We start from the raw sequence: 14,433 nt of genomic DNA, 5'->3' as shown, positions 1-14,433 counted from the left end.
TGTATTGGGCAGGTTATCATTGATTAAAAAGTTCCTGACACTTGGGGAATCTGATTTGATGATTCATTGCAACTTGCAGAAATCTGCCTCAGCCATTGGCTATTTTGGGCACCATTGAACACCTTAAGCTTATAATTTTGAGTGCCAAGCTCCCGGCCTTGTAGACCTACAAACCCTCTCCCATCCATTGGCATTGATGGCATCTTAAAGACTCAGGCATCTTATAAATGGGGATATTTGTGAATATATACCTGATGAGAGTCCCTCTTATGGGAAGAAGAGAAGCCTACGCAGAAGCCTATTGTTTTACTTAATAGTGGGAGCAATACTTGACTAAAATGTCCTAAGTATACTTTGGAATTTGGATGTACTAATACAGAGTTAACTTGAAAAAGTGTTGTCTGACTTGGTTCATATTTCTGGTGGAACTTGTGTGACCTAGCGTCTTGAAATTGATTGAGCCTTATGTAGATTTCTTGACAATGTAAGGCACCCAGACGTGAGGCTTGTTCATTATGTAAACATATTAGGCTTTGCTAGGGCAATGGATGGTGAGATAGTGTTCTTTTCATTGGATATAAGAACAGTCTCCCAGTTATTGCTTCTTGTGGGCCATGTGAGGCCTAATATTCTCTTTGAAGTTGATTGGGACTTATAGATATTGTGAAAAATGTAAGGCAGTTCTTGTTTCGTTATATAAATGACAATGCACAAGCTTTGCTTATTATTAAATAGGTATTGTGGGAACCTACTAGGCTTTGCTAGAACCATGAGTGAGGTGTTTTTTTTTTCTGTTTGTTAGATATAAGAGATGTCTCCTATTGGTTGCTTCTTCCTATAGTTGTCTTCTCTATTTGGATTGGTTGGGTTATGGTTATTGTGACATCTTGTATTTTCTATGGCTAATCTGTTTGTACTCTGTCAGTTTTGATTGGATCTAAGTTATGAAATGCTATGATTTCTTCATATTACTGGGACTCATGCTTGTCATCTGTATTAGATTGAAAAACTGTTGAAAACGGCTTGCGTTGTGAGGCTTACACCTTGAGAACAATGTAAGACTTGAGGCTTGGAATGAGCCTCTCAATTAAGACAATAAAACCCTAATTAAAAATGAGATTACTTATATAAATCCCTGATTGTAACAACAACAGACCTAATTAAAAATTGGATCAAATCTTTTGAGGGATACTCCATCTGAGAGTTTTCCCCATCGTTCCCGTTCTAGAACGCATGGTTTGTGGGCAGAGCCGCAGAGGTTCTTCACCATTTCTTTTCAACCACTTGCCAAAATCAAAATCCATGAGTTGAAATGGATATCTGTCATCACAAAGGTGTCGTTAGATAAATCATGTAGGATCAAAGCTTTTGAGGGATACCCCATCTGAGAGTTTTTCCCATTTTTCCCGTTCTAGAACACATGGTTTGTGGGCAGAGGTTCTTCGCCATTTCTTTGCAACAACTCAACAAAATCAAAATCCATGAGTTGCAATGGATATATCTCAGCAAAAAGGTGCTGTTAGATGCAGTTTTCTTAGTGAACAGCCATATGAAGTGACACGTGAGTGGAAAGTTCATGTCCTTGTGCTGTGAGGCTCATACCTTGTGCCTCACGATTTGCTCCTTGCCTCACCAGAGGTGTGGACCTCCCCCTAACACTGGTTGGATGTTGGAGTTAGCGAAAATTAGTGCACTCATTGCACAGTTTTCGTAGTGAACAGCCATATGAAGTACCAGCCATATGAAGTACCGTAAATGGAAACTCCATTTCCTTGTGCTGTGAGGCTCATGCCGTGCCTCAAGATTTATGCCTCGCCTCACAAGGGACCTTGACACCTCTCCCCCTAACACTGTTTCGATGTGGAGTTAATGAAAATTACTGCATTCATTAGTTAATGAAGATTAATGCATTCATTAGTTAATGAAAGTTAGTGCATTCATTGCACTTTTCATCTTATTACAACTAAAGGAGTTACTGAGTAATCATTCTTCCTTTTTTTTTTTTAGAGATTCTAATATGTTGAAATGCTCCTTGTTAGCTTCAGCTTGTTGGATGCGTATTTAGACCCTGTTCGTTTCAGATTATAACAACCAATTCCAAGCCCAAAACCTATTATTGGACTCAAAATTACATTTAAATTTGAGCCCAATAATAGGTTAGGGCTGACAATTGGTTGTCATAATCTGAAACGAACAGGGCTTTAAAGTTTGTCCCAGACATAGGCACAATAGAGAGGGAGGAATACTGTTAGAATATAAGGAAGAGAAGGAAAAGAAGAAGAGTGGGGGAGAAGATGGTGAGATTCTCCACTAAGGAGACCTCCTATGTAAATGATGTATATATAGGCCCAACTAGGGTCTAGGGCAACATGCGTACAAAGACTACAATACCCCTCAACATACATATAATTGCTAAACTACTGCCTAACACACTCTTCAACACCCCCTGCAAGCTGGACTGTATATACTATGGAACTCTAGCTTGCTACAAAGAAAACATCATTAACAACCCATACAACAAAAAAAGCAATAAGCAATAATCCCATGCACACAACCAGCTTGGTACAACACTCCCCTTCAAGCTAGTGTGGTGAATACATAATGAAAAACATAACAAAAAAAATACCACGCTCACCATGAATAACAGCTCTTGCCTAACTCAACATGGCGGCGAGAGCGATCAGCACATAGCGTCCCCCTGAATCAGAGCAACAACGAACAAATCTGCACACCAACGATCAATGGCTAATTGCGAGATCAACAACCGAGCAGAAGCGCCTCAGCAGGTAAACAAGCGAACAACGGTGAAGCACGAGTAGAGATAAGGTGAACAACACATCGCCAGAAGAAGAAGTCCAATCACCAGAAAGATGAGAGGAACCAACAACCAACCAACAAATGGGCGATAGAAAATCGGCCCATCACAACAATGATCAACAACTACAGCTCAACAAAGGGGTGCACGACAACCAACCAACAACGGTCAAATAACACGCCCCTTGGATAACAACAAGGCCGAAAGTAACACCAACGACTGGACATATAGCCACCAACAACAACAAGGGCAAATGCAATGCAGACAACCGGACATATAGCCACCAACAACAACAAGAGCGAATGCAATGCAAACGACTGGGCATATAGCCACCACTAACAACAAGGCCGAATGCAACACAAATGACCGAGCATATAGCCACCAACAACGGCAGGGCCGAATGCAACACAAACAACCGAGCATATAGCTACCAACAATGACAAGGCCGAAAGCAACGCCAACGACCGGGCATATAGCCACCATCGATGTGGATTGCAACGCAAACCACTACAACCACAACAAGGGTGTAAAACTACTCGAAGCAACTACACTCACCATGTAGAAGCATCAACAAAACAACTTGCAATGTGAGTCCAACAACAACCAACCACAACAACAAGCCAGCCAACCAACAATCCAACCAAACAACCAACCAACCAACCAACAACTAACCAAAAACAGCAACCCAACAAACCAACAACTGATAGATCACCAACAAAGAAGGGTGAACAACATTATTAAAAAAAGAAGAAGGAATAACACCAATAACACACCACTAAACGCCAAGTGGAAGGAAAACAACTAATAACACGAAGAACTAACAATACGAAGAAGCAACCAAGCAATGAGAAGACACAACCAACAAGGAATGATGAACAACATAAAAGGAGCCACTAACAATGAGAAGAACTAGCCAACCAACCAAGACAACAACAAGACTACAACACTAAGACAACACTCCATCCATGGAACTACATGAGATCTTCAACACTCCCCCTCAAGTTGAGGCCGAAGGCCTTCAACTTGCAACGAAAAGAAGACATTCAAAGCGCAACACCTCTCTTTGACATTTCACCAAACACTTGGTGTGCACCTTGGAGATCGAGACAAACACCATGAAACACAGCGAATATAGAGAAGGAAAACAAAGAGTATGATGGAGTGGATGGGGGGATGAGACTCAATAAAGAAAGGGATTAAAGAACTAGAAAAAGCTCAAATATGGACTAAAATGGAGAAAGAAAAGGATTTATGTAATTAGAACACGAAAAGAACAAGAAAAGAACTTATGGATGGAGAAAAAGATGAAAAGAATATACAAGAAGGATCTTTTTCGTGGTTATGGATGGACTTACAAATGGTATTTGCAAAAGGGTTTGGGGTTTAGGGACTCACAAGAAGGGGTTAGGGTTTAGGAATTTAGGGTTGTGGAAGAAGGATTTGGGGTTTTGGATGGAGATTTACAGTTTGGGGATGGATTTAGGGTTAGGGAGGTTAGGGATTCACAAAGGGAGGAGAACCCCAGAGTGGGTTTGGAAGGTGGGAAGGCAATAAAGACAGTCGGTGTGGTGGGTTAGGGCGGGACTACTAGTGGTTGTAGTTTGCGGCGGAACTACTAGCGGTAGTAGTCAAACTATGTGGTGGCTAACAACTGTAGTAGTCGATGTGAAAGAGGATGGCGTGAGGGACTCTTCTTCCTTTCTTTCCTCCTTTCAAGATCTTGGCTCTGATACCATGTTAGAAGATAAGGACGAGAAGGAGAAGAAGAGTGAGGGAGAAGATGGTGAGATTCTCCACTAAGGAGACCTCCCATGTAATTGATGTATATACTAGCCCAACTAGGGCAACATGCGTACAAAGACTACAATACCCCTCAACATACATATAATGACTAAACTACGCTCTAACACACTCTTCAACAAATACATTGTCGATACACCAACCATTTACATTTCATTTTCATTTACCAATGTGGGGAAGGCATGTTGTTGTTGTTGAATGGTTCATATGTCTTTCAATCGCATATGTATTAAGTTGAAAATGCTAGTGTCTTACATTATTAAATTTTTTTATATTTTTGCTCTTGCTTTTCATTTTAATCTTTCAAATGTGTGACTCCACATAGGCTTTGGATTCTGGTCATCTTGTTCGAGGTGGTATCGTGACTGAGGGAAGTGCTGGAAGCACTGCTATCAGCCTTGCTACGGTAGCCCCTGCCTTTGGATGTAAATGTCATGTTGTTATCCCAGATGATGCTGCTATTGAGAAGGTATGTTTGAGTCTGCCCAAAATGTTTCCTTTTTCTTGTATGTAATTCCATTACTACCTCTACATCTCCATCTCTGTTTATTCAAGACAGCAAGCCATGACAATTTGCTTAGGTTTTGACCTCTTCCCTAGATTGTAAGCTATGATATTAATGTATGATGTGATTGTTGGAACCCAATATCCATTATGGAATATCATTTTGGCGAACTCTAATACTCAAGATCCATAGACTCAGCAGTATATTTTAATCTTATTTTAAAAGTTTAATGTTCTTTTATATAATAATAGGGTTATATAATGGAAATTTAATTGGTTATGTAAATGTAATGTTTTATCTTCCATGTAAAAGCTATTTATATAGATGAGTAGAACTCAAAACCTGTGTTTAACATTAATTATGTTATCTATATTCAGAAAAAAATAAACCTAGAGTTCCGTTCCTAAATCCATGAAGTGATGGAATCTGACATTGGCTCTGACACAAGCACTTTGCACCTTTTAAAGAGCCCCTACAACATATTCTATGTTCTAACAAGTCCTAATGATCCTTTATTTCTCATAGAGAAAAAATGGCATGCACAATATATGATGAACACATGATTCATTAAACAAATATGGACTGTTTGACTAGTTTATGATGGGGCCCATGTGTGATGTGCTAGCACAACATTTAATTAATGAACATTATTTCGCTAATTTGAAGCGTGGCCTGCAGCTGATGCATGAACGCAATGCATGCAACCGATCTGCATCATATGGCCAATCTATTGGTGGACTCCATGCATGAGCAAAGGGATTTGGGTAAGAGGACTGGCTACTTTCAAATTATTCTTTTGTAGAACGTCATTGAAAAAGATTATATTAAAAGGGGAAACATTACAATACAAAAACGGGATGAATTCTCCCAAGATAACAACAACAAAAACAAAAATACATGAGTTAGTCCTTACTATACAAGGGCACCACTTAACCTTCTCGAATTATGTATAGTCAAACTCTTCTATCTAGATTATGCTTGTTAAGCTAGAAAACTTAACAAAACAAGGAGAAAAGTAAAAATCCTTAGTAAAAATAAGATTGGTCGCACGTCTATGTCTTGGCTCAAAAAGAGATTCTTAAATTCAAGGAAAATAGAAAGAGGAAAGCAAAATAAAAGGCTTTAATAAAAAGGGAAAATTGATTTTAAACCTAAAACTAAATCTAAGAAAGGGAATTCTTAAATTTAAGGAAAAGTAAAAAAAAAAGTTTAAAAGGAACTTTTGTGACTGACTGAAAGAGAGAGGGGGGGGGGGGGGGGGGTGTGGAATACCTCCATCCTTTTGGGAAAAAAGCTACACTCAAGGAGGAGAGAAAAGAAGAGAAATATAAGAATAATTATAACTAATTTCTTTCTTTTGCTTTTGTAGTTTCCTTGCGTAAAGACTCTTCTCTTCCGGGAGAAAAAATGACTTTATCTAGAAAGAAGAAGACACATCTTCAAAGCCTTTTTCTTCTGGGAGGACGCTTTACAAAAGAAGAGTCAAGAATTAAACTCAATAGAGTTCCTCTTCTGGAGGACTATCTATCAAAAAAAAGGAAAAAAAACAAAGTCAAAAGCAAAGTTGTTTTTCTATGACTAAAAAGAGTTGCTCTTTCGAGAGGACTCTTTTACAAAAGGAAAGTTAAATTTGTTAACCCTTCTAAAACTCAAAGGATTTCCTCTTCCCGGAAGATCCTTTACAAAAGAAGAGAAAAATATGGCTTAAGGAAGTTCCTCTTCTGGGAGGACTCTTTTGCAAAATAAGAGTTAAAATGGTTAAACCTCTTCGACTCAAAAGAGGAAGGACTCTTCTACTAAAGAAGAGTCAAAATTATTAACTTTTTTTTTACTCAAAAGGGTTCCTCTTCTGAAAATACCTTTTACAAAAGAAGAGTGAAAGATACGACTCAAGTGAATTCCACTTCCGAGAGGACTCTCTTTTTAAAGCGGTCAAAAGCAAAGCTGTTAATATTCTCTGACTCAAAGGAATTTCTCTCTTAGGAGGACCCTTTTATAAAGAGTCAACTCAACTCAACTCAACAAAGCCTTTGTCTCAAACTAGCCGGGGTTGGCTAAATGAATCCTTTAGGCTCTGTTTGGTTGCTTTAGGGTGTTGGGGTTTGGGTGGAATTAAAAGTCAAACTGGATTTGGGTGGGATGTCAGTCAAAAAGGAGAAAGCTGGGATCTTTGAAAAGTGGTGTTTGGTTGTAGAGGCAAAAGGTGGAAGTTTGCTGGAAATGACAGACATTCCTGCATTTGGTTGCAAGAATATGTTGAGGAGAGGTGTGGGAAAGTTCAAAAAGTGGCATTTGGTTGACGGAATTTGTAGAGGAGCTTTGAGGAGAAGTTATAAAAGTTGCATTTGGTTGGTTGAATATAGGTGGGAGACTATTCAATGTTATGTTTATTTTCAATGCTTGGGCTTGGTTATATGAAAAAAATATCGGCCACACTAGAGGATGATCCAGGCCGTCCAGTTGATGGGCCACACCATAAATAGGTTGTATGTTATGCCCAATAATTCATTTGTATAGGACAATGTAAAGAAACCTGTGATAATTACTTGATTTGTTTTGGAATAATGATCACATCTGATTCTTTAATGAGACTGCACTTTCCACAAGGTCCTGTTCGAATTGCAGAAATTTTCTGGAGAAGTTCGGAAAAGAAAAACTTTTCTAAAATTATTTTTCATTTTCATTTATTTTTCCTACAAGGACCTTCAATTTATAATGATCTCTCTAAATAGGCTGTAACCATATCATTTCCCTCAAAATCGTGGTAACAAAAAACTTTCCTAGGAAAATCTTTTCCAGAAGAAATGTTTTTCTTGCAATCCAAACATGGATGAATTGAAATGATACCAAAATTGCTCATATTTTCTTACCCAACAGACATAAGAATAAGCACATGTTTTGCTATCTGGCAAGATCAGTTGGAATTCAATGAACAAAACTGTCAGTAAGGCATGGAGTAACTGGTAAAATTTTCACATAATGGCCATGTTTGGTTGCCATGAATTTTTGTCCATGGAATTTTAGTTTTAGTTTATCAAGTGCTGAGAGAGGAGTAGGGAGGGTGGGAGAAGGAGAGACTAGAAAGGACATGAGGAGAGGGTGAGAGAAGGCTGAAGACAAGGAAAAGAAAAACTCTAATCAAAATACAATTTATTTTTCCCTGCTTTTTAACCTCTTCTTCTCTGTCATGCAATCTCTACTCTCTCCTTCTCCCACCCTCCCTGGCCCTCTCACATCACTTAATAAACAAATATTCGATGGAAAAAAAAAATCATGGCATCCAAACATTACCTGAAGGTAATTTTTCGTCATAAAAGATGATAAAGATACTAAAGCCAAACAATCAAATTGTGTGACGAAAACATGTATACTTCAAAGACATTCATCAAACTTCCTTTGTTGAACCCAAAAAAAAAAAAAAACCCTGCATCGTTCAGTAGGGCTCAAGAGCAATCACCTATTGGAAATTCTGGAGAAGGTCACTAATAAATGCACTGTTAATGGTTTCTGTTGGTACCATAGAATTACAAACACTAGATCTCAAGCTTCAAATATTATAAATAGAAGGCTCTACTGGGCCTTGACATAAGCAGCTATATTTTGGGGTTCACATTGAGGACTAAAAAGGCGGACAAGCAGAGCTGTCGTCGAGCTCATGGATACTGCTCCACAAGCAGCCCACCGAAGACTCCGTGGAACTGTTATTCTGGGACCTGCATAAGTATGTAAACCATATGCTTGATGAGGACTATAAGCATTGAAAAAAAAGGGCTAAAAAGGATAGTACATATCAAACTGTATGATATAAGCATTTAAAGATAAGCGTTGCCATCCCTACTATATAATTGGTTCACATTCTCATTGATCCTAACCATCCAATTGAAGGGTCACCTAAGAATAAGCACATGTTTTGCTATCTGGCAAGATCAGTTGGAATTCAATGAACAAAACTGTCAGTAAGGCATGGAGTAACTGGTAAAATTTTCATAAACAAAGAAAAAAGGAAACCCTTTTCCTATTTCATAATCCATTGTCAATCTCTGCATACAACACATCTTGAATACATCTTTCTCCAATGTTACCCACTGTCATCCACTTAACAAAGGCTTATGAATTCTGTTGCCATAAAGGGTGGAGGCTGTGGAGCTAGCCATTCTATTAATCTGCTCCCTCCCAAGTGTGCTGAAATCTGTTCCCTTCCATTGCACGATGTCCAATCTGATAATTTTGTGCATTTTTATCTGTTTACACCAAGCCTAAGCATATTTTTCGTATGAAGTATAGCTGAATCATGTGTTCTGAACTTTCTAAGTATTTTCCAAGTGTACTCGAAAATATGGCACTGCATATGGCTTGTGATAACTGTCCGTTCACTTAATACGTTGTGTGTGTTAGCATCTTAGATCTGATTGAATGCTGCAATTTTTTAAAAAACTATACCATAAAATACTATATGCATAGGAAAGTACATGAAAGGGCTTCAAATATTTAAAACAGCTGTACTGAATTAGTTTCCAATGGAACAACTTTGTTGATACTTGAGTACTGTTAGTTCAGCAGAGACAATGGTTTCCTTATTCATTGATGCAAATATGGTCTCTTTGATGCAAACAACTCAAATGCTTCCTTCGATACACCATCTCTAATCATAACAGCCATTGAAAAAAAAAAATTCTAATCATAACACCAACAGTGGGAATATCCCAACTTACGAAGCGCATAGGAGTAACAGTAACTTCATTACATATGATATAGAAATTGGAGATTTGAGGCAAAACAATATAGAATTAACATTCAAGTGTATTTAACATTCGAAGTAAATGATTTCCAGTAAATTCAAGTGCAAATGATTTCCATACAAACCCAAGTATATTTAACATTCGAAGATTAAAATAAAACAACTACTAAAGCTAAAAGCCACGATGCAAGATCAAAGCTGTCCTTCAAAGGTGATATTCTTCCACTGTAACTGATCCTTCTGTAAGAAACAACACAGTGCAACTTAAGTGTAAGAGGAACTGGGCACAACAGAACTTGTTGAAGCTTGGGAATCCGCATGAATGTTCGTATCTTTTTTTATATCTTTGGTACGGCCACTAATGCCATGGAAAAACGCATTAAAGTCAGCTTCAACCTCCTCCCTACTCCTATAGGAACGAAAGCACGCTCCACTAAACCCGTTAACTTGAACATGACAGTGTTGCCAACTGTCATAAACGCCTACCTGCCTTCCCTTAAAAACGACATAGAACTTGTTTTTCGCCATTAACCTGCAGAAATGCACATAGAACATTGGAGTACTACTACATTAGTTGAAGTGTTCTTTTATACCCATTCCTGACTGTGCAACCATCCCCGTCCTTGGTTATTGCTTCTGGTAACTATGGAATTAGTAAGTTGGTTTTTTTCCCACAAGATTAGAAGATTAAAATCTAATCATAACAGCCATTAAAAAAAAAAAATTCTAATCATAACAGCAACAGTGGGAATATCCCAACTTGAGTTACAGTGACAATATCCAAAACAACAATGCCAATTGATTTATCTAGTATAGAATTTCAATAACTAGAAAGACTGAAAGAGGGTTTCATCATTTCTGTCATCAACTTTTAGAGCCAACAGTGGGAATATCCCAACTTCCTGAATGATAGGAGCAGCATTTTCAGTGTAAAAATACAAAGCAGTTTTCAGTGTAAAATTTCAAAGTCCATCAAGCAACAGTATCATGGTCATTTCAGTTTCTTACCAATACCCAATTGGACCAATTTGATGGTTATGATCGTCTGATTGATACAACTTTTCGATCCGCAAATGGACTAAATAATTTTTACTTTTGCATTTCAGAACATCAAATATAACCAAAAAAAAGAAGTGCAAATAAAGAAAATGCAGAAAAACTAGCAGAAACACAAGCCAGAAAAGCATCAAAGATACTAGCAGAAACCCAAACATCCGTATCTCTCAAATGCAAACAAACAAAACATAGTACCTACGAGTGCAAATCCACATAATACATAAACATGTTCCATGGCATATCCAAACAAACAAAGCATAGTACCTACGAGTGCAAATCCACATAGTACCTACGAGTGCAAATCCACATAATACATAAACATGTTCCATGGCATATCCAAACAAACAAAGCATGGTAAACAACATCTACTGATAATAGCAGCATCAAAGACCATAGTCGGAGGAATGGCGGACAGTAGAGCGACGATGAAGGAACTTGTTGACAAACAATACACCCATGTCCTTCGGGCGGTTCAGAAACCCACGACCCTCTTTTCCGTTTACAACCAAGTAGTCATAAATGTCACAAATGTCACCACGTTCAAGGCCCTCTATCTCCTGTAATGCTTCCATCACCTTCTGGCATTGGATATCACCCCTCTCATTCCTAGCATGAAGGGCGGAAGCCATGTCCTTCACGCTTTGAGTGAAATCCAGTACACACTCCTTCATGTCAGACACATCAGACTTCCTCTTAGAAGAAGCAACATATTGACTTCCACCTGCAGCAGCACTTGTTTCCATTGGAGTACGTGTCGGAGTGCGCTGCGACCGCTGCCCGACCTCTGGTGGCGAAGTCCTACGAGGGGAAGGTACCTGAGGTATTTCTTCGGTCGGAATATAACTCGGCATGTCGTCGTACTGAGACCCAGTACCAATAAAATCAAATTGAGACGAAGTGTGTTCAGTGTATTCACTCTCCTCATTGGCCACGTTGACGACGTAGGCCTCCTCCTCAGAAGGCCGCATAACATTCTTATTCGTTTTTTTGTAGGTTCCATGTGCATATTCATCTCCAAATATTTCAGCCATCTCCTCATAAAAATCATGACGCTGACTGAAGTACCTCTTTCTGTTAGGATAAGACTAGGAATAAAACAAAAGCAGATCAGTTGAAAGCTAGCGGTTTGCATTATATAACTAAAAACACCATGGATATGCTTATACTTAATACCTTCAAGTACTCTATGGCAACGTCCCTTGTAACTACGATTTTCTTTTTCTCTTCATCCCATCCAAAGCCACTTGTGGCAAGCATCTCAGCCACAATTCTGTAGTTGCCTTTCATTGTCTTAACATGGTTTTTCACTTGTTCAAACGTCAAATCGGTACCGCATGCCTTATTAACTTCAAGTAGTGCATACTTATACGCACTCTTCTTGAAGCCGTTGGGAATTTTGCCCCCCTCTATGGCCTCATGCCTAAGGGCCTGTAATAACACCAAGTCCATCTCAGATGTCCACGACGCATTTTTTCCCTTACCTTCATCAACCGCATATTTTCCCTTCCCATCATCAGCCGATCTTTCCATTCCCTGCCTCATGTAACAATATCATATCATAATCCATAACAACATTCATATTACCTCAAAGAAACACATTAAACCTTCCACTGGAACAATAAAAACAAACATGCATGAAATCCCATTACAGTACCATAAGTAATAAGATAAAACTTAGAGAACCACAACAGTTTACAGTAGCATAAGTAATAAGATAAAACTTAGAGAACCACAACAATTTACAGTACCATAATTCCCATAAGATAAAACTTAGACAATCACCACAGTTTAGTGTTTGCAGGACCATAACAATACTTCACTTAAGAGTATCAAATTAACTACACAATCCAAATTTCAAAACAAAATAAACAGTTCGACATCAGTCGGCCGTGCCGTAATCATTCCACATGTCACTACATATCTGCTCCAGAATTCGATTTCCTTCCCTAGCATCGGCTGTTCGGCCCAATCGTGGTGCACTTTCACGTTCTTCTGCCTCTGAATCATCTTCATCGGGAGCTTCTCGGCGGCGGCGGCGGGCACGTCTACCTTCTACTTCAGCTACTTCCCTATCAACCTCAACAATATACGCATCATTCGGCATCACCCCTCGTAGGAAGTTGTGCACAGCACAACATGCCATAACAATGTCAACTTGCTTTCCATAGGCATACATTTGTTCGCATGTTAGGATGGGGAAACGCTTTTTCAGAACACCAAAAGCACGCTCAATAACATTTCGGGCTGAGGAATGCCTGTAATTGAAAAGCTCGTTCTTTGTCCGGGGTGCGCGACCTCTCTGTTCACTTAGATGGTACCTTGTAACGCGGTAAGGAGTGATAAAATTGCTTAGTAACGGGAAGCCTGCGTCTGCAAGGTAGAACTTCCCAGGGTGGCGGGTAATTCCAAAGTCGTCAGCGATGGCGTCCCCTAAGATCCTAGAGTCCGACGCAGACCCTTCCCATCCCGCGAGAACAAATGTGAATTTCATGTCAAAGTCGCACGCGGCGAGTACATTCTGCGTTGGGTGGCCCTTACGACCAATAAATCGCTTCTTAATTTCGGCCGGTACTTTTGCAGGGATGTGTGTCCCATCTATCGCGCCGATGCAGTCCTAAACAATTACAAGTGACGGTGTTACTGTTATGTGTTACACTAGAAATTACATATAATTTTAACGGAAGGAGGTTACCTTAAAATAAGGGTACCATCTTGGATTTTCCGCAATTTGCGTAGGTGTCTCAGAAGAAGGTGGTATTATAAATTGGTCTACCATAGACAGAATGGCACGGAGAACCTTATTAAAGTAACGACTTATGGTTTCTCCAGACCTTCGACAATAGACTTTCATGCAACGGTTCCTCAGGTTGTGTGCAACTGTGTGCAGGAAAATCGCAACCTGTTCGTCAACATTGCAGTGGATAGTGTCCTTTAGGGTGCCGCTCTCCTTAAAAATATTCACGAATCGTCTAAAGCATTCGACGTTCATCCTAAGGAGATTATGACAATGCTCATCGCTCTCTACTACATAGTTCACGAAACCCCGATCAGTGAGATAGTGGTTCTGGTAAGGACCCCTTTCTATGAAAGGCCCTTGTTCGCCCATTACCGTCATTAAAAATAAACACGCACCAACACAAACAACTGAGGCCACTTCGTCAACCATATCATCTTCATCGTCACTGCCTCCACTTCCCTTGGTATAGACATCAGCATCTATTTCCCAGTCATCGTCCTCCATCCTGATGTCTTATCGCAGTTGGATCAAGTCTAACATAAATAATTCCGTCAAAATTACTGCCGTGTTAGTAACCATTTCATGAGTAAAAAATCGAACCCAACATAACCGTGTCGTGTAGTAGTTGCAAAAAATCACAAACCCACAGCTTCCCGTGTGTTGGATCCATTGATTAAAAATATAAAAAAAATCTAAACAATGCAATTCATGTGCACATTCGCATCAGAACAGCCGTAATAGCACAAACCAAACTGATTTCCTTATTACGGTTGAGGAAATGC

General features: G+C 39.2%; 1 protein-coding gene across 3 annotated transcripts in view; it reads left to right on the top strand.

Annotated features, from left to right (window-relative positions):
• The window catches only part of LOC143856068 (Pyridoxal-5'-phosphate-dependent enzyme family protein), a 28,660-nt gene that overhangs the window by 2,500 nt on the left and 11,727 nt on the right, over nucleotides 1-14,433 (top strand). For all 3 annotated transcript variants that reach the window (XM_077366106.1, XM_077366122.1, XM_077366115.1), the window contains exon 3: nucleotides 4,941-5,084. In XM_077366106.1, the coding sequence (XP_077222221.1) occupies nucleotides 4,941-5,084 (144 nt within the window). The remainder of the gene's footprint in view (nucleotides 1-4,940; nucleotides 5,085-14,433) is intronic.

Source organism: Tasmannia lanceolata, unplaced genomic scaffold (assembly GCF_043159265.1).
Source record: "Tasmannia lanceolata isolate RefF3 unplaced genomic scaffold, GAP_Taslan_0.1 ptg000003l, whole genome shotgun sequence".
NCBI lineage: Eukaryota > Viridiplantae > Streptophyta > Magnoliopsida > Canellales > Winteraceae > Tasmannia > Tasmannia lanceolata.
The sequence above is the reverse complement of the archived record's forward strand: the minus strand, read 5'-3'. Positions and strand labels throughout refer to the sequence as shown.